The 25,507-nt window shown below is 40.6% G+C and overlaps 1 protein-coding gene across 1 annotated transcript in view; it reads right to left on the reverse strand.

Moving 5' to 3' along the window:
* Positions 1-25,174, reverse strand: part of myripa (myosin VIIA and Rab interacting protein a) — a 28,854-nt gene extending 3,680 nt beyond the window's left edge. Inside the window, exons 1-11 of the mRNA XM_069157762.1 lie at positions 25,024-25,174; positions 23,570-23,747; positions 16,216-16,437; positions 12,464-12,600; positions 7,716-7,796; positions 6,523-6,620; positions 5,720-5,800; positions 5,363-5,500; positions 4,579-4,714; positions 3,640-4,268; positions 1,030-3,054 (exon numbers count right to left, since the gene is read on the reverse strand). Coding sequence (XP_069013863.1) covers positions 1,030-3,054; positions 3,640-4,268; positions 4,579-4,714; positions 5,363-5,500; positions 5,720-5,800; positions 6,523-6,620; positions 7,716-7,796; positions 12,464-12,600; positions 16,216-16,437; positions 23,570-23,688 — 3,666 coding nt within the window. The 5' untranslated portion in view covers positions 23,689-23,747; positions 25,024-25,174. The remainder of the gene's footprint in view (positions 1-1,029; positions 3,055-3,639; positions 4,269-4,578; positions 4,715-5,362; positions 5,501-5,719; positions 5,801-6,522; positions 6,621-7,715; positions 7,797-12,463; positions 12,601-16,215; positions 16,438-23,569; positions 23,748-25,023) is intronic.
* Positions 25,175-25,507: the final 333 nt, after the last annotated feature.

Genomic DNA, 25,507 nt, shown 5'->3' on the forward strand with positions numbered 1-25,507 from the left:
AGTAAGATGCATTCGTGAAAACAATGAGAAAAGAAAAGCACAAATGAGCTACAGCAGCACTTTAATCTGCAGCCGTCATTGATTTAAAAAAAAAAAAAATCTTGTTTCCCTCATTTCCACTCAAATCAGGTTGACGCTCACCTGCTCCAGCAGAGTTGATATAAACTTTATTGTTTTGTAAAGCTCCATGTCACCGTATTATTACGGTGCATATTTATTCATTTGTATTTTTATTTTTGTACAACGTCTTTTTCTGGGGGGGTTTCCATTTGTTTCTTCTCATTATCTTGTCGGATTTTTATGATCATATTAGTATTGTTGTTACTACAGATGGGGCTTTTTTTTGTGTGTTTGTTGAGTTCACACAGCACAAACAGGGCAAACAAGCATCAGTAACAAGTTAGTTGCATTGCAAAGAATCATTTCAGGACTCTCAGACTTTAAAGTGAGCTCATGTAACTTTTGCTGCAGACTGTGGGTTTAAGCAGAAGTTAAAGAATCATGGTCAATTGTAATATAAGGGTCTAATTCTAAAATTGAAAAAATATTTACCTCATAGCCCCCTAAAAAAAAGGTTTCTCCTGAGCGTTCAACTCCCCCCAAATCCATCCAAACCACTGACGAAGACTTTGAGATGCAACTGGAACAGCAAATAGTTGCGTCTTAAAATAAGATTGTTTGATCAAACCAAAACCAAAAGTCACCAAATCAGCGAACTGGCTGTAAACTGACTCAGTGTTTCAGTTACACTTCAACACAAGTAGAGTTGCCGCAGCAACACGCCGAGAGGACTGAATTGAGCGGCTGGTTTTTACTGCTAATTATCTTGAGTATTAAAGACTGTCCCCGAGTACGAAGGGCGACCAAAAAGTTCTGAGGCTGTTCCTGTTGCACACGAACAGAGCGGGGGTTTTTTTTCTCTCTCTCTTTCAAAAGTCACACGGGCTCGCTTTAACCTCGTCACACTGTTAGTGGAGAATAAGTGATAGAAAGAGGCTTTGGAACTGCATCTGAGGCAGAGCTGCTTACATTTTGAATCTGCTCTGGTGACAGTAAATCCTCCTGAAGAGAAGACGTGCCGCTCGTCTTCATGCCGTCCACGTTGTTTTCTTTGGTTTCCTCCGGTCTTCTGTCCTCGTCTTTCGTCTCACTTGCTCCAGTATCTCCTTGCGCGTCCGTTACGTCACGCTCTGCTGCCGTTTGTCCTTTTGTGTCCAGTTTTTCCTCATCAACCGCTTTCATCCTTTTTAATGTCGGCATGGGCTCATTTGTCTTGGTTGTCATACCTGAAAGTTTTCCTTCTTCTTCCTGCACATTTTCAGCTCTGCTCGTAGCGCCTCTGCTTTCCAGTTTCACACAAACATCTCCTTCACTTACATACTGTTGGTTTCTCTCCGCTGACTCTGGCCTCTCGTCGTCACCTCGACTTTGAAACTCATCTGAAACACTTCCCGTCTCCTCTGAAATGTCTGCGCTTCGTGCGCCGGCAGTCATTTCTCCGAGTCCGCTCTCCGCCCCCACCTTGTCCTTCTCAGCTGTCTCTTCGTCTCCTCGCTCTCTGTCTCTTCCTTGGGTTTCTCCAGCTGTATTTTGCAGGGTTTCTACGTCTGGTAAGGTCATCATCAACATGCTGCTGATTATTCTGTTAAATTCTGTGTCTTCTTTGTCGCCCTCTGTGGCTGCTGTTTCCCATTTGCTCCGACTCTCTTTGCTTTCTTTCTGAAACTTCTTCTCTCCTTCCTTTTTGTCCGGCCTCTCTGCCTCTGGCTGGTTTTGCTGCTGAGCTTTTGTCTGATGTAAACCTTTTATCTCTTCCGGTCTCTCTTCTTCCACCTCTGTTTCTGACTCTCGTCTTTCGTCAGAGAAGTGCTCCGCTGCTGTTGTTTCATCCTCTGTTACTCTCTCCTCCTGACGATCTTTATCCTCCTCTGCCTCGTCACGTTCGACCTCCTCGACTTTTGTCTGACTGTCCAAAACATTCTCATCACTGCTCTCGTTCTTTCTCTCCTTAGTTTCGTCCCTCAAATCAAACATTTTCATATTTACGTCTCCGACGGACTCTCTCCTCGACGCCGCCCGCTCCCGCACCTCGACGCCGTTCGTGCTTCTTCCTTCTCTAACCTCCTGTTTCGTCTCCCCCTCGTTCGCTCCGACCCTGTCCAGCTCATCCTCGGTGGAGGAATACTGAGAGGTGCTCACTAAACTGGCCAAATCCTGGAGCTGAGCGGCCTGAATGGCTTTCTCTGCCTGCAGTTCCCACGGCGCGTCTTCGTCTGTCGCCTCCTCTTCGCCTGTGCCCGCTCTGTCCAGTTCTTCCTCCGTGGATGAAAACTCGGTGGCGTGGACTTCGTGAACTAATCTGCACACTTTCACCGCCAGCTCCTCGTTCTCCCCGTCCTCCTCCTCCTCTTCCTCTCCTTTCTCCACTTCAACACCAATTCTGTCTAGCTCGTCCTCCGTGGATGAAAACTGCGTAGCTCTGACTTCTTTTTCCAGCTGACAGAGTTTATAAGTGAGTCCGTCTGTCTTTCCTTCCTCTGGCTCTTTGTCCTCCTCCACCATGTCTTCATCTTTGTCCCATTCTCCTTCACTCTGGCCCGCTTTGTGCAGCTCACCATCCGTGGACGAGAAGTATGCGAGTCTGGACTGAGCCACAAGCCTGAATAATTTCTGTTTCAAATCTTCATCATTTTCCTCTTCCTCTTTCTCTTCCTCATCCTCAGTCCTTCCTTCTTCCACATCAATCTCCATCTTACACAACCCCTCCTCTTCTTCATCTCCGTCCTTGCCCCCTTGTCTCCTTCCCTCCTTCTGTCCATCATTAGTGGCATCTCTGCCTTCATCGCGTTTTTCTTCTCTGGTGGGGGAGTCAGACACTCGGCCTGCTAGCTGCTGTAGTTTCACCGTGAGCTCCTCGTCCATTTGATTGGTTCTATTTCCAGTGATGTCACCGTGAGCGTTAAAAGGGTCAGGGGTCATGGCTCCAGAGGTCAGGTTGTCAGGGGTCGCAGTGTCAGAAGGATGCAGAGAGTGGCTGTCTTTTGTGCTTAAAACCTGTAAATATTAAATATAGTGGTGGTAAAAATATTTATGATTATTTTTTATTTTCCAGGTGTGTTTTCTAGTAATGTCCGTATTTACTGCAGATTCGGTATTCGTGCATTTTTTTTAGTGTTGTGGATCACGTTATGTGGGAAGTGTAGTACTTTCATTCAGCTTGTAGTTTTTTTTTTTTATATCTCTATAAACATTTATTGTATACAATTGTATTAAGGTACTAATGCATTCAGCCCTGCAGTAAATCCTCAGAATTTATACGATATGGGACCTTTAAAAAACAAAGTTGAGACGCTAAAGTGACACTTGCCTCGTGTGGCCCAACTAACAGTCAAAAACCCCATTTTTGCTTGATGAAACAATTACTAAAATTATTGTTCTGTCGATGGAAAAATCGATTCATCAATCGAGTTATCATTCCAATTTTAACAGTTCAGCTTCAAGAAGTTGTAGCTGCAGACTTAAAATTTCAGAAAATTAAGCAATGTTGGCAGTTTGACATGTTTAATGATCCAGTTGGATGATCCAATCTCACCTCATCAGCTTCTAGTTAAATATAAATATATAGAAGTTATTTCTTACCGAAGAGGCCGCTGGCTCTTTTTTACTTCTCCTCTTCTTCCGTGATCTCCTGTTTTTTCCCACCTCCAGCTCAGCTGTCACATTCATCTCCTCTTCCTCACCTCCTGCTCCTTCCAGTCTAAAGTTCACATTGATGATGCTGGTCCTGCAGGTTGATGAAGGTTTCCTGATCTCTGCAGGCACCTTTCGCTTCAAAAGAGCCAGCAGAGGTTTATTAGACTCCCAGTTCCCCTCCGAGTCCGAGAGAAGATTGTCTCTGCTGCCTCGGTGGTCCATGACTGGTGATCGGATCCCGTCGGCGGCGTTGGTGGGGTTAAAGTTAGAGTCGGTCATCTTCTTGTGGATCACCTGGAGGACGGCACCCCAGGAGGTGTCTGGCTCCGGCTCTGGCTCTTCCTCCGGCTCCGGCTCTTCCTCTGGCTCCGGCTCTTCCTCCGGCTCTGGCTCTTCCTCCGGCTCCGGCTCCGGCTTGGTTTCGTTGTCGGAGCTCAAACATTCGTAGGGTGACACCACTCCGTACTCCGCCTCCAAGGCACTGTAGACCAGACTCTTCCTTTTGGTCAGCAGGCGGGGATGAGACAGCTGGGCGCTCTGCAGGGCGATCCAGTTCCCATCCTCGCTCTTCAGCACTGAGGACACACCTCCACAACCGTGCGCACACACACACAAACACACGCACACGCACACACACACACACACACACACACACACACACACACACACACACACACACACACACACACACACAGGTATCATGCAGACAAGCAGAGACCATGAGCCAAACAAAGGGGAGAACCACATGCAGCAACATAAACAAAAACAGTGGAGGCAGGTTTTATCTGAGATAAATACATGTAAAATAACACATCTCCACAAAATTCAGCCTGTTATTTTTTTGGTGTCCTTGAGTTTGTAGTGACCACTGGTGGGTTTTCTCACCAGCGTTGTCCAGCCGGTCGACACTCCTCCAAGCGGTCATAGCCGACCCAACGCGCTCCTTCCTTAATGGCTGTGGAGAGCCTTGCAGCAGACTGGGAGGGTCGTTTTCCAGCAGTGAGTAGGCGGAGTGAGACCTCTGAGGAAAGACATGAACATTACTGGAAAAATTTCACCTGTGTGAACTTCCATCTTCTGTGGAAGCCAGAAATAAACTCAGCAGCACATGTTTAACCAGCAGAGGTCAGCCTGTGCAGACAAAACCATCCTCTCTTCTCAGCAGTGGAAGAAGTGCTCCTTTATTTAAAGTAGGGAGAACGGGGTAAGTTGGAACTTTGGGGAAGTAGAGCCACCCAGTGTTTCTTGTTAAGACTGTTGCCTCAGTGTGTAAGTAGCATTTTACTGTTGTAATGGTACAAATTCTATCTAATTCAGAAACCTTTATTTACAGTACCGAACCTGAAGTCTGAGCTCATTTAAAAGGTTCAATGTTTCATTTCAGGATTCAAGAGAAAGAAGAAACTCTGGGTTTCAACTGTTTGTGCCTCGAAAAGTCTTTTAAAATAAACTGTGAAAGAAAAATCTGTCTTTGGTTGAAACTGACGTCAATTTACAGACGTGGAGGGTTTTTAAGCCAAAAAGGTTGTGACCAATCTTTAGTAATAAATAGAAACATGTCTTGAGTTTAGGTACGCAGTTAATTTCCACCACTGTTTCTCCTACACACCTGTGTGTTTACTGGAGCTGGAGACTTTCAACAGTGAATTAGACAGTGTCGTGCTTTTACCCAGAGGTTTGACTGGTGTTGCAGGGAGTCGGACGGTTGATCACTGGCGGGCTGATGATGCTCAGCGTTGCGTTCTGCGGTCCAGTCCTGCTCGTAGTCTACCCTCATCTCAGCCAGCATCTTCCTCCTACTGATGATCTTACGTACAAAGAGAGAAGGATTAACACTGCACGTTGCTGCGATCCCACGCAGAACAGAGCAAATTAATGGTTTTGTTTCACTGTGTGGAGGAGATTATTATATATATATATTTATATATATATATATATATATATATATATATATATTATTATTATAGGAGATAATTTCACATCATAAAACATCTGTTACTTTGCCAAATTAATTAACTAATTTTACTTTTTGCACAATAGTTTTGGCCAGTTCCTCGACGAGCTCTGCTTTGTGCTCTCGCAGATAGTGCGCCTCATTCTGCTTCACCTGCAGACAAACAAACAAACAAACACAAATGAGAAAGCTGTTCAGCACCACAAGCATACACACTATAAGATTATTACTACTCTAAATATACACATTTTCTGTACTCGGTTCAAAATCTTTGGAATTCTTTAACATATCACAGAGAATTAAATCTTTTCTAACATACAGTTTCAAAAAAAGGCAGCAGACACAGAAATTTTACTTACAGATGCTCCAGATGAAAAAAAAACAAAAAAAAGCATTACAAAAGGTCATTTCACTTCATATCCTTTTCAAATATGACCAGTGAGTGTTTTAATGAATTGTTTTCAGGCTGACTTAGCAAAAGGTTTGTGCACATTAGGAAGAAAAACTGGAGGAAATAATATAAAAATAGCTAACATAACAAAATTGGATTTTCAGCATGGACCATTGTTGTGGCCTTACAATAACACTGGTATTGTCTCGTACTGTATTAAACTGTCATTTGGACTGCAGCATAATCCAGATGGTTTAACATAATCTGACTCAAACTCTGACTCAAAAAGCAGAAAAATTAGATTAAGGAGGGACTTGATGAAATGACTGCAGACAATATTTATCAAAGTGCATAGATTACAAACCAATAAACAGCAAAATACTGCAACATCTATAAAACAGGAGTGTCAATAGATACTGATTACAACAATTCATGGCTATTTATAGTAACGGCCTTTTGATATGATGAGGAAAACATAACACACCTGACTGGAAGGTTCAAACTCAGCCTTGGCGATGGCCTCGTCTATGGCCTCCTCTGCCACCCGCATGGCCACAGAGAGCGTCTCTGCCATGCTGTGCTCTAAACACAAACAAACACAATGGTCAGGTGTTGTGATACAACCTTAGTAACCCTTGAAATATGAGATTAAATCAAAGCAACAAAAACAAAAACAAAACATGATTCAGTTATGTAAATGAAGAAGGATCCTTTTCAGTTTACTTCTATTTTCATTTCCTTGTTCGTGTCTCTGAGGCTCTGCAGACGGAGGTATAACCATCAGGCGTCCGCAGCTTTTCATTCATGTTTGCAGTCACTCATCCTGTTAGTGCAGTGAACTGGGGGAGCGGGGCGAAGTGAGGGCAGAGCAGCACGCAGACCAGACTAACACAGCTGTTTCAGATGCAACTGGGAACCAGAGCCAAAAGATTACAGACGGAGATCATTGAACTTTATATTTCTCCACTGTTTTATCTGCTGTAAAGCATTAGATGGAATTCTGCTGGGAATAAATACTAGTCTATGATTCATGAGAGGATTATAAAGACCCCCACGAATAACTTTCAACCGGAAAATGTGCAATTACTTTTTTTTTTTTATATCAATTTACTGCAGCAAGAACAAACAGGGGAGCTACATCGAGGACCCAGAGGTGCCAGTTTCACTGTGGACAAGCAGCTTTTGGTAATTTGATTACGTGATTTAAAATAAACAGAACGGTCTTAGGACAACTCCAGTGTGTTGCCTGTGTTTGAAGACTGCCTTTAACTTGTGTAGGATCGAAATTGTTTTAACTCTTCTCTGCAGCGCCCCCTAGTGACACTGCTTCTTTTACTGTTGTCACCACATCAGTGTGTGATATAGTTGATGGAAGTCTGAGTTTATTCACATATGAAACATTTATTTTTGTCTTGTCAGAAGAGATTTGTGGCATTTCTTTTCTTTCGTCTGTTGTTAGGTGAATAAATTATTTGAAATACAGTACACGTGTTATTTTAAAAGACTGAAGTCTTTCTTTTGGTTTTGTTACCAAAAGATGTTACATGTCTGATGGTTGATGGGCCAAATGTTTTGCATGACGTGGAACTGAAAACCAACTGTCTGAAACGGTATTCATCAATGACAAAAACAGATTCGAACAAACATCAGTGAAGTCACATTAAAGTATTTCTGTACCTTCAGTTTGTCTGTAGAAAGTCGAGTCGCTCCCACAGACGCTGTCCTCATTGCAGATGCTCTCCTCGTAGGCGCTGCCCTCTGCAGACACACAAGGATGTTGACATGAGATGTTGACATGAATTTGAAGAGACAGATACAGGACTTTCACGTGGAATTAACCTCGAAACTAGATCAGGTTAAACCTTTAAATTAGACGGAGGATTAAAGAGGTGAATAAAGTATATTAAAAAAAAAACTGTGTCTCTGGCATTTTATGCAGTCACGGTCCTAAGAGTAAATGTCCCAGCGATGACAAGAATTACTTTCATATACAACATATTACGTCAGTCTTTCTGCAGACACTAAATCTGAACTGAACTGTCCCCAATAATAACATTTTCCCTGAGTGAGAGAGTATGAAAGCATTATGTTTGATTGGTTAAGTGGATGTTTTGACTTTATATGGATATAATATCTTTGGTCATTGTTTCTTGAGTGGTTTAGGTTTGTTCTTTGAAGTCCTGTATTTAGTTTGTAGGTGGATTTTTGAAACAAAATTTAACTTGAATAACAGGAATAAAAATGTGCTAAAAATGAGGCTATGGGTGACATGAAACCTGTCTGTAAAAGCCTTCAGAACATAGATTGAAATTTAGAAGTTTTGTGTATGTAAGGGCTACTGAAGTGAAGAACCAACTTCCTTTTGAGAAAGCAACCTTTAAAAATGTATAATGAAACTGATTTAACCAAGTTTTTGTGACTTCAGGAGGAGTCTAAAGAGCTAAAGAAAGTGTAGTAAAATAAACACCTAAATGCGAAATTTTGACGTTTTCGAACCCCGAGTCTGAAAGAAAACTTGTTACAGAAGTAAAACTGAAGAAAACTTTTTGACAACTGCATGAAGAAATGTTTTCACCTGGAGTGTCTCGCCTTAAATAAGCAGTAAGATATCTGTACTGTGAACAAGAACAGCTGCAAACGCCACCATACAGTATCTCTGCCTTTTGAGTTTAACAGTGTAGATTCATGACTGGATAATTGAGCAGCAGGGACCTCGGTCACATTGAAGATAGTTTCCCCCTCCAAACTCTGAGCCCTGAGCTATTTTCACATCATGTAAATATCCATGCAACAATGCGGCCGTTTGTCGTTATATAAGTGCATTAGAGCGGCCTCGTGTGTGGCATTACCAGGCAACCTGATCAGCACGGCCCAGTTCAAAAGTACGGGAGAGTACACAGGGTCACTTCCAATCATTTTAAAGGGCAAAGAGAGCACTTAAACTGAGTGATATGAACTGTTGAGTATTTAAAAAAAAGTAAGGGAGCACTTCACTCTGATTCGGAGCCCCGTCACCGCTAAATCTCCTGAAGCAAGCTGAAGTTCACTGATGTGAAACATCTTGTAAATGAAGACGAACAGAGTTTTTATGTGTTTCAGAAGGAGTGATTTTGTTCCAGTGACCTCTCGCAGATGTGCGTGCCGATGTGTGTTGTAACATCTGAGTCAGGGCACATTTGGCCCCAGCACAGGGACATGAAAAAGACAGAGGACCAGCTCAGCAGCTGAAGGTCAATGTAACCCTGAAGGCAGAATTAATCTTTGAGGGAGGCAAACCTGACTGCAGCATGCATGAGAACATGAACCGTGCTCTTTAAAGTATATCATAAATGTCAGGTTAACTCAAACAGAAACTACAAATGTTGTGGTTTAGATCATTCTTGATGCAGAACAAAACCAGCAATCTGTATCTTTCAGAAAAACAGAAAATGGGAATCACTCAGATCCAATCTTTAAATGTACTACAACTTCATTCATTCATTTCTCTCAACATAATTTTGAAAACAATTTAGTAGTATATAAACAGATATAAATGCAAATATAATGGCAATCATTCCAATAGTTTTCAGTAAACTTCATTTAAAAACCACAGATGTCTTTCGCTGAGAATAATTGGCAATGTATCCAACATGGAGTGAATGTTTAATTCCTGACAAATTTCAGTGGATCAAAGTGATTTGCAGTCCGGCCATCATCAGCATCCACAGAGCCATGCTGTCAAGAGTGGCTTAAAGAAAATAAAGATAAAAAGAGGCTGGTAAAATGATGTGAAAGCTGTCACCTTGATTTCTGTCAATGAACTCTGTTTTGTAAAACTCCTCGCAAAACTAGTTGATTCACAGATTAAGCTGTTGACAGATCATGAATCCTTTTGATGAAAGATTTGGGATTTTTTTTTTTTTTTTTTTGTAAAGATTTGCTGGTTATGAAGACACATAAGGTGATATTAGTCTCTAGGGAATTGTGGTGGAAATTTTGGGACAAACAATGAATCCACAAAAATAATAACTGCTTTATTTGATAATAATAAAACATGTGTCTGTGCACTTCTGTACTACATATAAAAAAAAAAGCCTTGAGTAAATAGTATTTTTCCTGCAGTGTATGTCTGTATGTGTTTCTTGCCTATTTCCTCTGCTCCTGGGGGCCACTTTGTTCTTTCGCTCTCCTGCTTAGAGGAGGATGTCTCCGAGCAGTGTTGAATCACTGGGCGAAACGTTTCCCTGCTACACAAATCTCATACGAGATTCAGGCTCACACAGCGTTGAGTTCCCAAATGTCAGCTCGACTGATTCTGGTGCTGTTCATGCAGCTCACACCGCTCTTTATGCGGAGTAACATCAGCAGGGCTTTGCGTGAGTCACACTCTGCACATCGGATTTGGCAGCTGAATAAATACAGATGAGCTCAGGTCAGTCATAATGTAAAATGTATGATACAGTGTGGTGGGCTAAAGAGTGCATGCGTGACCAGAAAACGAAAACAGTGTTATCTACGAAGGAAGAACGGCGCCCCGATGCCAGCCCACGTCAGCCCTCCTCCCGCAGTGGCCACGGCTCTGCATCATCTGCAGCCCGTGACCTCTCCCCCCACAAAACACACATAATTCTCTGAAAGCCCTTGTCAGTTCAATCTGATCAAAGACTCTGAACTAATGGCCCGCAGATGTACTATTGCTTTGTCCCTGGCTAGAACTACATGCTGGAGCGTCTGCTGCCGGCTGAACACTATCATTCATAAATCTGTACAGTACTACAACCAAAACACGTGATGACAGAAACAACCCTCTCTTCTCTGATAAAAAAAAAAAAAAAAAAAGATCTTCTTGGAAGTCAACTGAATGGATTTCATTAAATAAGAAACCAGAAGCCCGTTTTCTCATCGTCACCAGTGAAAGAGGTTAAAGCTGAAAGTTCAGAGGTGAAAATTAAAACTAAAGCTAAGGTCTGGCTAAGGTGACTTTGAGCCATCCCTTAGTTATACTGTTTTAGGCCTAGTCTGCCGGGACACCTCCCATGATGCACTAGACCCGTCTTCTCTTCTCTCTCCTCCACTGTCCATATGCCACCATTGCATTTTATTAACTTCATGCCTTTTATTTCCCCGAGTTTTAGTGCGTTTTGTGTGTTCTCTCTTTTTGTACTTTTTGTGTGTTTTCTGCAGGTATGTCTGGTTCTGGAGCTGCATGTTTCTGATCTGTAGTTGCTGGCCCCACCAACCTACCCAAAGTTTATTGTTTGTATTTCTTTGCTGTTCTTTTCTCTCCCTGTTTCTGCTTTCCCTTTACCCCAACCGGTCAAGGAAGATGGCCGCCCACTTCTGAGCCTGGTTCTGTCTGAGGCTTTCTTACTGATGAAAGAGAGTTTTTCATTTCCACCGTCAGAGGTGAATTGTTGGGTTCTTCTCTGTAATGTTGTAAAGATCTGTTGTAAAGGCTTTACTATGTTAAGTGACCTGGGAAGACTTATGTTGTGATTTAGTCCTGTATAAATGAAATTGAACTGTTTTTTGGTGCCAGGTATTTTTCTGTATCTCGTTTTTCACTGCCGATAGTACCTCCTCAGTGACATTTTTTTTTTTTATACCTGTAATAGTAGCTTGGCTAGCTAACAACGGCAGGTTTGTGCAGGATCTTCTGCACACAGTGAATGTGCGTTCTCTCTGACAAATCAGTGGTGTTTTCACATCACCTTTTAGTACCGACTCAGATTTCTTGGCTCCTGAAGATAACAAATATAATATCGGGTACTATCCCCAACTTTTGCCCAATGGGAAACCAGAAATAGTGAGTACAGTGAAGCAGAGCCGCTACTGCCGTTGGAAAAGGGGTTTAAGCGCCATCTTATGAAGTTTATATGGTGAACATGTTAGCAAACAGTAAGGGACTAATTTCAGATTATACTTATTAATTTGACTCATTGTCAGTATACAAATAATGATCAGCTTTAAAAATCAGAATATTGAGGCCAAAAGTGTATAAATGTATGTTTGTATACATGTTTTTGTAACAGCACCAGTGTTTTCACTTGAATGTCGTATCATAAAAAACTAATACAGAAGCACAGACTCCCTGCTGTGAGAAGATATGGAGGAAGAAAACAAACATGAATATACTTGGAGTCTGCCAGCAGCCTCAGTAATCTGCTGAAGTTATGCGAGATGAAAGCCAAGAGTTTAATCCTGTTTCACCCTTTTCCCAACGTCTGCTCTCCTCTGCTTTGAGATATCAAAGTCATATTGTATGACAAACTCAAACAAAATCCAACTCATGTAGTTGATGTTTACAGTGTTTAGTAGGCTTATAGAAAAGATGTGAACCGGTACTCAGGTTTTAGTTCATTTTCAGGTGTCATATTTGTTGTCAAGCACGGTTTTCTGTTTCTGTCCCGAACAGGTTGAAATGCTGTAATAAAAGTAGAGTTTACCAGTAAGGTCTGAAAGTGCACTGTGCTCCGCCAGGTGCTTCCTGTAGAGAGTCTTCAGCACTTTGGCACTGCCAAACCTCTTGAAGCGTTTCTTCACATTAGTGTAGAACCACTCGAGGGACTGTGTCTTCAACAACCTGACAGACAGACAGACAGACAGACAGAGAGACAGACCTTCAGTATGTCGCTCATCTCACCTTTGGCAACAATTAATTGTGATCGTAATATCAGGAAGAAAGTGGACGTAGACAGGTGAATAAGAGATAAAGCACAGTTAAAGTGACGTTAATCAGTAGCAATGGTTTGGTCAAGCAACATTCCCCTACACACACACACACGCACACGCGCACACACACACACACACACACACACACACACACACACACACACACACACACACACACACACACACACACACACACACACACACATTAATGATCCTTCAACCCTGGGACTAAGTAATCAACAAATCCATAAGCAAACACGGCTGGGAGAGAAAATATATAATAATGAACCTTTAAAGAAATAGTAGGATTAACAATAAGTAAATATATAGAGGCAGAGAACTGTTTTGATTTATCGGACACATATTTGTGGCACATCAGTGGTTTTCAGGAAACACACTCACTGATATCCTTTTCTCTTTTGCAGGCTCCAAAGACTGAACCTCTGCACCGTTGTATAACTTAATCCGCCCTGCGTGCTCTATAGTTTACTTACAGGCAGGGATGAACACATCCAGCTGCAGGCAGCTGTGCAGGTTCACCTCCACTCAGACGCTAACATCGTTAGCCAAACTGTCTGGAGCCACTTCATAGAGCAGGAGTTTGACAGGAGACTCAGCAGGCAGAATATTCAAACCATCTGATCATTAAAGGAAAAACCAGACAGTGAAGCCAGCACCAGACAGCCACAGAAGTGTGTCAAATTAATGTCAACAAGACAACGCGGCTTCACACTGGCAGCTCCGCGGTAAGACAGTAATTAAACAGCAACAGTGTCAGATTCAATGGCATCTTGTGACTGCCCCTCCAGAGATAAGGCAGTTAGGAAAACAATACAACAGTGGCATGTCGGCTTTGTACAAAATCACAGTGACGCCATTTGATCTGCACAAAGGAGGTGGTATTCACGAAAGAAAAGCATAACAGTGACTGAACCATCGCAGAATGAATCCTCTGTTGCATTCAGTCAACACAAAACTAGTGTTCAAACCCACCAAAGATCATTTAAAATTAAGCTAATAAGCAGTGAGTGGGCAGGAAATTAGCGTTCAATCACTGAAAGTGTGAAAAGGCTGTCGACCAATGATAATCAGATGACGGTTGTTTACTAATGTTGTCGGGCCAAAAAGTATTGGATACCTATCCAGTATAGGATTGATTTTAAAATGTATTGTTGACAGGTTGTCAACATTTGTACTAATGTTCAAAACAAGTTAAAAAACCTATTTAATGGGCTTTTCCACATTAACCACCATTTAATTTAATTTAATTTACTCTTCCTACATTCTTGTATGCTTCGCATGGCTTAATCTTGCTTTTGATTTTTGAATTTAATGTTTTTTGTTTTGCTAATTTCTCCTTACGAGGAAGTCTATTTGACTGTTTTAATTCTGTTTGGTCAACCTCTGTTGTGTGAAAATGTGCTTTTTAATTAAATCTGACTTACTAAAACATCAGCAGTGACGATGGTAGTTAGCTGCATTTAATTCCTAATAATGAATAAACTATGGAGTTTTTCCCTAGTTTTAACTTTGTTGCTTATTTAGCCACAACATTTTAAGGACTTGAACGTTGACGTGCCTTTTCACAGCTTCTTAATGACTATATAATAAAATACAGTTAAAGTTTAAATTCTCTTTTTGAAGAAAAGGACCTGAGGCAGGCAGCTGGCCATCAGATGAAGCTGAGGGTAACACAAAATAAACTGAAGAATCTACTCTCAAGAAATGTAATAATTTGAAAGACCCTATTACTGATTAAAACAAATATACACATAGTAGCTTTGAGTTGATGAGAAATGTCTATTTTTAGCCTTTTAACAGATGAAGCTGTGATGGAGACCTAATTGATACAAGAATGTAATTACAGTTATCTGACTTATTCTTATCTTCAAGTTTATTCAGGATCGAAATGAAGTGAGGTTTAACTGAATGTTTAGGGATGACAGCTGTAGGATATTCATGTCAGCATATCTAATGAGTTACCATCTGTTCGCTGAGTGGCAGTGTGATGGGGTGTACAGTGGGTGTGTTGACAGGAAGCGAAGGTGACACACAAAGTCGCACAGTGTCACTCGTCTTCAGGCTTCTCAGGGGGTCTCCTCCTATAGACGGAGCAGACAACTGGAGGAAACTGTCAGCGAGGCTTTAACTACCAGCTAGCCTGTCAGCTCTAGAAAAATAATTTGGTAAGAAAAATAAAAAGACATCTGCCAATTTAAAGCTGAGATGCAAGTAAACAAGAAGAGATTTTCTATGAGAAATACTTAAAAATGTTTGAATGTTTTATAGAGTCCTTATTATTTATTTTTTTAAAGTGGTAAAGCATGAATTTACGGCTATTGAATCTTTATTCCAGTGTTCAGTTTTGATGTTCACTGTCCAAATCTCCAAAAATATGCATGCAGGTACAGCTTTTTAAAATGAACAGAGACGTCAGGACTGTATATCTGACTGGTTAGATATACATTGCACATCATTTTTTAAACTGTATTTAGATTATTATGAAACAGAAATCTTTCAGGAAGCAACTTAATTCTGCAACAGAAGCATTGTCTGCTGCTCGGTCAAATTTTAAAATACACTCTAAGGGAGACAATCTCACTCCAAACACAGCAACATGAGATTATTCCGATGTTTTCTTCAACATTACACAAAAAAATTCTTCAGTAGGAACCAGTGGTTCAGGGCATTGTGCATCAGACATGGCAGGAAACTATTGAGAGATGGACTAAAATGTTGTTGTGGTCATTTAAAAAGTCAATTTCCTTCAACCGCAGAGCTCATCTAATTTTTGCAGCATCTGAAACTCGTTCCCTCTGAAACCCCATACAACTCATCATGTCTGTGACTTTCCGAAACCGACAACATAACAGTCACGCTAATTGTTTGGAGGTTAGAAAGGTAGCAGATGTTCAACCTTTGTCTTAAGCTCTTTTTTCCTTCTTTTGATGATAACTTCTAGCGCTTCTCATGAGAGACTGTCTGAAAATGTGTTCTCCAGTTTTGAATGATGATCTCGTCTCTGCCTCCAGTATGACTCCACAGCTGACAGCATTCAAGACGGTTGCCATCACTTTGTCGTCCAAACTAGTTCTTTTGTCGTGTTCCCCAGCCTTCGGACAAATACAGAATAAGATCGTATCCTTCAAAAGAGAAGGTCAACTCCCCAAAATGTCATTTTTATGTTGTTTCACATCTTCAGACTGTGTTGCCTTGTTAAGTCTCTTTCTCTCCTGTCATGCAGCATCAATATAAATATTAGAGCCGGAGGACTCTTTATGCTGTACTGTATCTTAGTGACTGTAATAAGTGCTAAATCCATCTCTCCAGCAGCAGAGTAAGACCTTAATAACCTTTGACGTCACTGTCAGCCTCTCATCCTGAACTTAGCCTTTTTGTATATGGCTACACACTCTCACTCACACACACACACACACACACACACACACACACACACACACACACACACACACTCACAGACTGCATCCAAATCCACCGCGGTCCCGTCCACCACCGCCAACCTTACCTGCACTTCTGGCAGGAGGAGCACAACCAGGCTTCGTCCCGCTTGTTGTAGATCCGGCAGGCCTTGCACACGTTGTAGCTGCAGTCCTGGCACCGTCGCTTGGGGTTGAGCAGGAAGGTGAAGGGCGAGCAGCAGCGGATGCAGCAGCGCCGGTTGAAGCAACTCTGCTGTGACAGCAGGAGGCAGCGACTGCCCTCCTCGTCCAGCTCCTGCTTCAGTTCACTGTGGGGAGGAGGAAGGGGTGGATGAGAGGGAGAGAGAGAGAGAGGCTGATGAGAGGGAGAAAGATAGTGGAACCAGGGTGTGTGTGTGTGTGTGTGTGTGTGATGTATAAACCCTTGTAAAAATGATGTTAATGTGTGATACAGTGAGTAGGCTGAGAAGGAGCTCCTCTGTCAGGATAAAGCGACCGTCGTGGGTTACTGTGTCAAATAGGATGATTATCATAATGAGGACACGGAGTGCTCGTAACCAAACAAACACACACTGATCCTCTGCCTCCCTTTTAATGAAAATGGAGTAGAAATTAAAGTGGTTTGAAGAATTTGGTCATTTCATTTTGTCATAAACATCATTAAAATGTTAAATGATGATTGAAAAAAGAAGCTGCCACATGTGATACAGCTCACATCAAGGTGGTAAAATGCCTTCAAATTCTCATTCATACAATGTCTGGTTAAATAATAAAGCAATGTTTGTCACTCTACGTCCATTGAAAGGCCTCGTGTAAAGGTTGTAAAAAGAGGCTGAGCTGAATAACACATCAGTGTGCCTCTTCGATGGCAGCTTATCTGCATATGTGGCCACAGATGTTGGAGAACCAGAAACATTTATCACTGCTGGAGAAAAACATCACAAGACAAGACCAATTAGGTAAATGTGACGCTGATGAACAAGCTGCTCATTAACCAAAACTAAAGTCTGCATCATCTGAATAAAGGCCTCAAATTCATTGTTAACTTAAAAGCTACAACTGGTGTAAAATTAGAAGACGCCATCTGTTCAATCCTTGGAGATAATAAGTTACGTAATTTATGTTTATAAAGTTAACAGTGTCTTCAAGTGAAGCCTTTACTGATGGTCTGTGATTTTTACATGAAAAGATTTTAAGCATCACACAGAGGACTGTAAAATCAGGCAGAAATGGGCTGGGGGTCAAAGTTTAGGGGTTAAAGTTCATCCATGATGTTGGAAACAGCAGCTGCGGAAACAATCCAACCAACAGAGCCATTTAGTGGCTGTTCGGGAGCTTTCAATAGTGTCAAGTGATCGTCAACTATTTTTTTTTTTGGTAAGCCAGCAGCGATGACAAGTCCCAAAAAATGAGAAGCCCTCAAGATAAATGTAAACTTGCCTCAGCAGGTCCACCCGCTGATGAAGATCATGTAATATGATTGAAAGCTCCAGAATAGCTTCTTAACGGACCTTATGGTGACATTATTCTGAAGGTAAAGAATTAAAGAACTTTGAAGCCCAGATCTCCAATGCAGACATTTTTTTACCTTATTATAACTTTTTGGGGGCATTTTGTTTTTATTTTAAAAAGCAGCAGCAGAAACAGAAAGGAAAGGCAGAAATACTACAGAAAAGCACTGATACATCTACATACGCACATGAGTAGTTACAGGTCTGAAACAGAAGCAGACACGTGTGACAGGCTTAAAGACAAATAAGAAATTATAAAAACAACATGGATGAAGGAAGAGACAGAGAAACAAGTAGAAACGGGTGTAAAACACGCAAGAAGTGTCCAAAAAAAATCCATTATTTTCACATCATGACAGCTGGAGCATCAAAGTGACTGACTCATTTATAGGTGATTACAGCATAAACTGATGGAGTCTGACAAGATGAGGACAGAAGCAGAAACAAGGAGCCACCGGGGATTTTAAAAGTTAGTTTCATTTCTGTTTCAAATAACTGAAATTCACAATGCAAAATTCATAATTCTCGGCTTCCCACCTCCGTCTTTTGAACAGATTGTTCTCACATATCTCCTCCTGCTTTTGAACCTAAAGGTAATCCACCTCCTGTACTGTCTATGATTGATTAAAAAAATAAAGCTTATTAGGGAAAGAAAAAGTAAAGACCTGAAAACACCTGAACACATATATATATATATAAAAAGAACCCAGTATATCATGGCAAAGTATGTAATACACACGTCCATCCACTAGAGAGAAGAGTTAATGTGACGTCTTTGCCTCGTGAGACCATCGGTGTCACGTACTTTAGGTGGAAACACACAATGTTAGAGGCAGGGAAAATTTTTTTTTTTAAATACCAAATAACACTTTGTCACCTCCTGGACTCAAATCCTGTCCTCCTGCATCAAAGTCCGTGATTGCTTCCTTACACGGACTTTAGCAGCTTTTGTACATCATCTTAGACCACAGCAGGGGTGTCAAAGTCACCCTTCCCTGTAGCAGACAGGCGTGTGTATTACACATTTTGCCGTGATACAGGGCTGCACTAAAGATTGACAGTGGAAATATTAGAGAATGAGAATATGATTGAAAACACACAAATAGGGCTGCGGTTAATAATTTTCATTGTTGATTTTTGATCATTTCTTTCAAAGCGATTGTTTATTCAATATTTATGTATTATTATGTCTCTAAAGTCTAAGTTATCTTAAAGTAACTTGTTTTGTCCAAGTAATAGTCAAAGACCCCAAAGATGTTCACTTTTCGTAGAAATGTAGATAGCAAAAGAAAAAAAACAGTAAAAAAAAAATAATAATAATTTTTGAAATGTTTGAATTGGGAATATTGCTTAACAAAATTACAAAAGTAATCATTTTTGTTTCTACCGCATTTTAGTTTTACATATACTAGATAACTGAGAAGACCTTTTGGAAAGCTACATTTTCTGAACAGAAAATTCTAACCACTGATGTTTAAGGGACACTTGTAACTCTCAAACTATAAAAATTTAACAGTGTCCCTCAGATGCATGTCTGCGGCAGGATGTCCATTACTGAAGCTCAATGGACGATATAAATAACTCAGACACAACACTCCTGCACACTCAGACAGAGGCAGTGGGATATTCACAGCATGATGGTGAAGTAACATGCAGAAATATACATGCAATCAAACAAATTCCCTCAAATTCCCTTCAAAACGGCAGAGGTCAGATGCAGAAATGGAAACAACAGCAGCAATAATATACCTCATTTAAACAGTAAATCAGGACTATACAGTATGTTGTGCGCTGCTGTCCTCACAGACCCTCATCCAACAGAGCTTTCTGGCTTCAGGCATAAAAAGAAAACAAACAAGAAGAGGCTTGCGTCGTGTCGACTACAATAATCCTCACAAACAGCCTGTTTCTTGGTGATAAGCTGACGTCGACTGATTTGTGTGCATGCAGATTTGTCTGTTTTTCTTGTGTTTGAAGATTTGAATGGGGGATCTGTTTTTGTTTCTTATAAGGAGACAAGTTGTATTGCTCTAGATGCATAATGTTGCTAAGAAAATATTTCCGCGGCGCTGCATTTGAAAAGCAGGGGGCAGTTTAAAGACGTCTTTTAGCCAAGCGGTAACCAACAGCGATGTCAAACACCGGTTTATGAACTGCCGTTCTGAAACCTCGAGTTCAGATTTCGGCCGTTGCTGCCATCTCTCTATTTTGGAGTCAGAAGTGACCATATTTGGACAAGGCGGGGAGGAGCCAACTGTGGATGTGACTCAATCTAATTGAGAACTTGAGGACACTATGACCCGCCCACCTATAGCAGAAACCTAACTGCTACACAGGTCTGTCAACCACACACCCCCAAACATACGAGTTGTTAAGGCCTAATATCTAATTAATGAAGGAGTTATTGTCAGATGAACTGCCAGAAAAATAATAAAGAGGAGTGACTTTAGTGAATAGCGCCATAATGACTTGTGGAAAAAATGTACTGATTTTATATTTCCTGAGAGAAGTTGAGTCTATGGAGTGTAATTGTACAGAATATACACAACATCTCAAGAGTACAAATTGTATCCTCCAAAATAACCAAACAGTTAAATCAACACCTCTATAAAACAATTTCACATTATAACCTGTGGAGAGTTATTAAAGGGTCGTTGTATTAGACTGCATTCGTTTTCACTGATATCTCAGTGTATCGCTCAGTCGGTTTATCAGACACTTGATTCAAGATGTGCGTGTGCATGTGAGTGTTGTGAGTAAAATCTCTGTAATACAGACATATACTTTCATTCCTACACAGGCAAATATAAGATTCTATTAATTTCAGAGATTATAAAAACAAATTAGTCTGTTCCTTCCTCAAGTGAACTCACACTTTACACAGGAAACTGTAAATACAGATTATAATACATATACACACACAGTAAGTAGCTGTGATTAATATTGACATTAGTTAAGCCTGGATGTTTAACTAACCAACATAAAACACATTAGATGTGATGTTTGGCCTTTGCTCTGCTCAACACGCCCCCTGCTGGCCTGTACATGAAATCTGTTAATCTCACCGGGAGCTTATGCTTCCTGTTTTCTCTCTGAAGTAATTTTTCTGTTGCAACACCCCAGAGAGCAATTCAGTACACTTTATCTAATATATCAGTTCAGTCATAAATGCCGTATTTCAGTTATCTGAGCAGATCCACACTGGTATAAAAATGACAGTCATTCCCTGCATTAGAAAAAAGGAAGTAAAAAGCAACAAAATGCATTCATTACACTTCTGCATTATTTCTAAACTTTAAGTTGAGACCCTGACTGCGTTACCACACTCTCACGTCAATCACTCATCGCTGTTTGACATTCAGCGAGACTCCTGGCTTCATCTCGGGGGGAGTCTGTATAGAAATTGAAATGGTACGAGATCTTGTTCGACATAATTTAGCAGCTTTTAAAAACTGATGCTAAGATAAAAAACTGTTGTTTTATTCCCGTGAGCAACTCAGACAAATGTCCTCACACTTCAAATCCCACCTGGTAAAAAATAAGAAGATTAGCCGTTGGTAAGCACCTCGATTGCCGCACATGTGGAAGTTAGGGGAAATAGAAAGCTCACCAATTAATCGCTTTGGGTCACGACATGTGGGGATTTAACAAACAAAAAAACTAAAACCCTCCAGGTGCAAATATGATTCAGATAGAACAATGTAAGTTTCAGTTTCAGTGGTGTCAGACGGTGGTGATGGGCCTCTGTGTGCATCAAGAGGCAGGTAGAGTCATGCAAATACACACAGGTAACAATGCAAACAAAACAAGTGTATTTCTACAGGATTTTGGGTCTATAGAGCCAATCAGGGTTCAAACCAAACAACCAAGGTTTTAATCAGAGGAATGTAAATCGGCAGGCTTACACTGTATATCATGTGATATTAAGATAAACTACCAGTTTATTAAAGGCATCCAGCAAAAACAGATGCAGTCTAATGCAACTTCCTGCAACACATCTGATCTTCACGAAGCTTACAATTTTCAGTTTACGTGGAAATTAACTGTTATAATGTTTTTTTTTTCCTCCACCACATTTATACCTGTCGGTTTAAAGCACTACGATACACGTCTGAGACAGATTCATGCTACAGCTGTGAGCTTGTCTGTGAACCCAAAAAACTTTGTCGACCTTTGTCCTGCTGAGAATAACCAAAGCTTACAAAACAGATTAAAATTTTGGAAATCAGTAAACAGACCCAGACTTCCCCTCTGACTTAAAGGTCTGTTACACTCTCTTGCTCTTAAATAATAACAATAATAATAATGTGTATTTATATAGCACTTTTCTAAACTTATATTACCAAGTGCTTCACACAAAAACAAACCCTAATGTCAAAAATGCTGTATAATCCAGTAACTTAATGAAACAATACAGAATAAAATAGAAGTAGCAACAAAACAAGGGCTAAAAGTACTTCTCATTGAGCAGAAACACTCCCTTTAAGAAGATGTGGAGATATTTTGTGGAGTTCTGTAGCTGGGGAGAAATCTGTGGAGGCCTTTCCACCTTGACACCTCTCATGAATTTATTATTTTTAATAAATGTTTTCATTTAGAGATTTTATTGTGTGCTGCGCAAAATCACCTCGCTTCTTGGCGACTGAATGTGAGTGTTCTTATTTGCATTTTGTTTACCTCTCCGTAATTGTACTCAGGAAATAATTTTGTTTGAAAAAGTTAGTTTTTTTTTTTAATTAAAAGATTACATGACGAGCAAACTAGCACAACAGTGATGGACACGCGTTCCCTCATTAGAAGTGATATAATGGGCTTTCCAAGCATACTGGGCTGATTAACACCCGAGTGCACAGTTCATATAATCTTAAGGAACCACATTTTCTGTTAATGACAGACGTACAACTTCGTAATGAACTGAGGCAAACTTCCACCTCAGGGCTTTTTGCTGCCCGAAGTCTGAAGGAAGTTGCAGCCATTAGGTTTATCTTTTGGTTGAATTCTCTTGATTGCTGAAAGTATTTTTTTTGGCAAAGAAAGCTAAGGAATAGTGTTGTGTAAATAAAGCATGCGGAGCAGTAAGGGAGTCACGAGGAAATGACATAATCACGCCAACCGTTCTTAACCTTTGAATTTTCTTCAACAAGTACCCAAATAATTTGCCTCTATTGTGTACCTCTCAGATTAAGAATGATAAGCACCGGAGACTCGGTTCAAATCCACCTTATTAACCTATTTTTTTTTTGTGTATACGTGTTTATACGTATTGCGTTTGGGGTCTGGAAGCTGCAGAGAAGTTTGGAGTAAAGCTGGTCTGAATGCAACAGGAAAGGGCTTCACTTCCTGTCTGGTGTTTTCAGGACACACTTCAGAGCGGGAGAGGCAGGAAGGGAAATCTCCACCAAGGTTTACAAATACCTCAAATGCTCCAGAACAAAAGGGTATAATAAGCCTCCTATATATCCACACTGCTAATGCAGCACTTTGTACTTTTATACAACGCTTTAATTACATTTTGGTTTTGTTTCTCTCTTGACTCATAAAAACTAAAATAATAATATATAAAAAAAAAAAAAACTACAACTCTAAATCTGACACTTTAAACTCGGAGGTAGCTCTAGAAACAAAAACACCAGGACAGCGTATTATCTTTTGAAACCACTATGATGTGCTTGTAAGCCAACAGTTGCCCATTTACTTACCCAGCAGACACAAAACAAAACAGGAGCACTCATTTAAAGTGCGCAAGTTCAATATTCACTCTCTTTTAGCTCCATTTAGGTCTCCACCAACTTTGATATCTGTGCGTTTATCTGCCAAATCTTCCTCCGTGTTCACCTGCTAGTTAGTAGTTAGTAGCGTGCTGTTTTGGAGCCGAGCAGGTATCGCAGCGTGTTTTTTTTTTTTTTTTCTCTTGGAGGCCAGAACTCACCTGAGTCGCTCCTCCTCGTTCTTGCGCAGCCTCATGTCCCTCTGCACCACCTGCAGCACGTGCTCCGCCTCGTTGTCCGTCAGTCCGGACAGATCCAGCTTCTGACCGATCGCTGTCATCCCTCCGGCTGTCAGTCAACCCCTCGAACCAACCCAACCGATCAGCTCGCCGTCTTCATCTAAAACGCAGACAAATGTGCAAGTTACAAAACACGCACGAAAGAAAAAAAAAAAAAACATTTACAGTGAAAAGTATCCATAAATAGCAAAGTAAACAGCCATGTAGTAGTGATGGAAAGTAACGTTTTCTTAAGTATTACACTTGAGAACAATTTTCAGCTCGAATTTCCATTTTATAGTACTTGTATAAACAAAACAACATTACATTACATTACATTTCGTTTAGCTGACGCCTTTATCCAAAGCGACTTACAATAAGGACAATAAGCAACATTTGTATAATAGCTGTAAATACCTTCTCTTTTTTTAACACAATACATATATAACCTTTCTGGTTCGCAACCCTGTTATAAATCAGATTCCTTTGCGTTTTCCCCACTGAACTTCTGAAATAATGTTAAAAAAAAAAAAATAGAAAAAACAAATACAAGATGAATTTTACTCATCTCATGACCCCTCAGACTGACCTTGTCACCTTGTGAAAGCAGGCAAGGCTGGAAAACACTTGAGTGAACCCTTAAAGACCTGATAAAATGATAATGCAGCTTCTGCAGTAAGGTCTCTATCAATCAGATAATGTCACTTATATATTAAATGAGCGGTTTTGTGCATAATCTTTTCCTTTTGATATGGCAAGATCATTATGTTGATATACTGTACTTCTACTTTTGTGCAGTATTTTTACTTGATCACAATCAATTAGAAATCTCCACAAACTATAGAAGTGTGGGAGACGATCCCATAACGCATCTGTGAGGTTATTAGTGCAGCTTTGAACTTTATTATCTACATTAAAACTGGCAGCTCACACACAAACACCTGCCTGTTGGACATTACTGAGCACAACCGTGTCCACACGCAGTTAAAACGCATTTTGAAGTCCTCCGAGCCACTTACACAACTAAATGAGGGGTATTAACAGCCAGCAGGATTTGGATTTTAATACATTCCTGAGAAAGAAATTTCTCTTTCAGTCAGACATGGAGCTCAAGCCAACTTTTCTATATAACTGACGGCGACATGACAGCAGATCAAACCGTACGGAGAATCCGTGAGGATGAAAAGCTAATAAAAAAAACCTTTCGTAATCATGAATTTAGAAGGGATGTTGAATATATAAAAGTCTAAATACCAAAATAAAAGTCCTCAGGACTGATCGTACATATACACCTACACGTTATAGGCAGTATTTCCAGGAATATTCACGATTTCCCTGCAGGCTGCTGACAACAAACTAGTTTTTAAAAGGAAGTTTTTATATCAGTAAAAACTTACCGGGCTTTAAATCTGCCGCCCCTCGCTGGTTGAAATAACCTCTGAAGCGCCTTCTCAAAGGAGTCTAAAACTCCGGTTAATCCCAGTGTGAAATATCTGCAATAAAAAAAAAAGTAATATGATCCAAGTCAGCGATGCGCTGTTCACTCGTTTCCTCCGTTTCAAAGGTGGAGGAGAAATTGAAGAAAAGTGTTGGTGAGTGACCGCTGCAGGTCTGACAGTGCAGCCGGTCTGCGGGAAAATCAGGATAATGGCTGCTTTGGGTCTACTTCCAGTTTCTCCGCATGCAAGGAAACGGAGGTGATGAAAGTGAGCGTGAGAGAGAGTTCACATCAGGATAGGGATCGTTACAAAGTAAAAACGGATTTTGATGATGACTGTTGAAGGATTTATCTTTTTTTTTTTTTTTTTTTTACACTTATGTTTAGCCCGTATATAATTAACCCCAGAGCCATATCATGTTGTCACATCCTAGCTGCCACTG

This window comes from Embiotoca jacksoni, unplaced genomic scaffold (assembly GCF_022577435.1).
Source record: "Embiotoca jacksoni isolate LCO1_2020_lvr unplaced genomic scaffold, fEmbJac1.0.p SCAF_22, whole genome shotgun sequence".
Classification (NCBI taxonomy): domain Eukaryota; kingdom Metazoa; phylum Chordata; class Actinopteri; family Embiotocidae; genus Embiotoca; species Embiotoca jacksoni.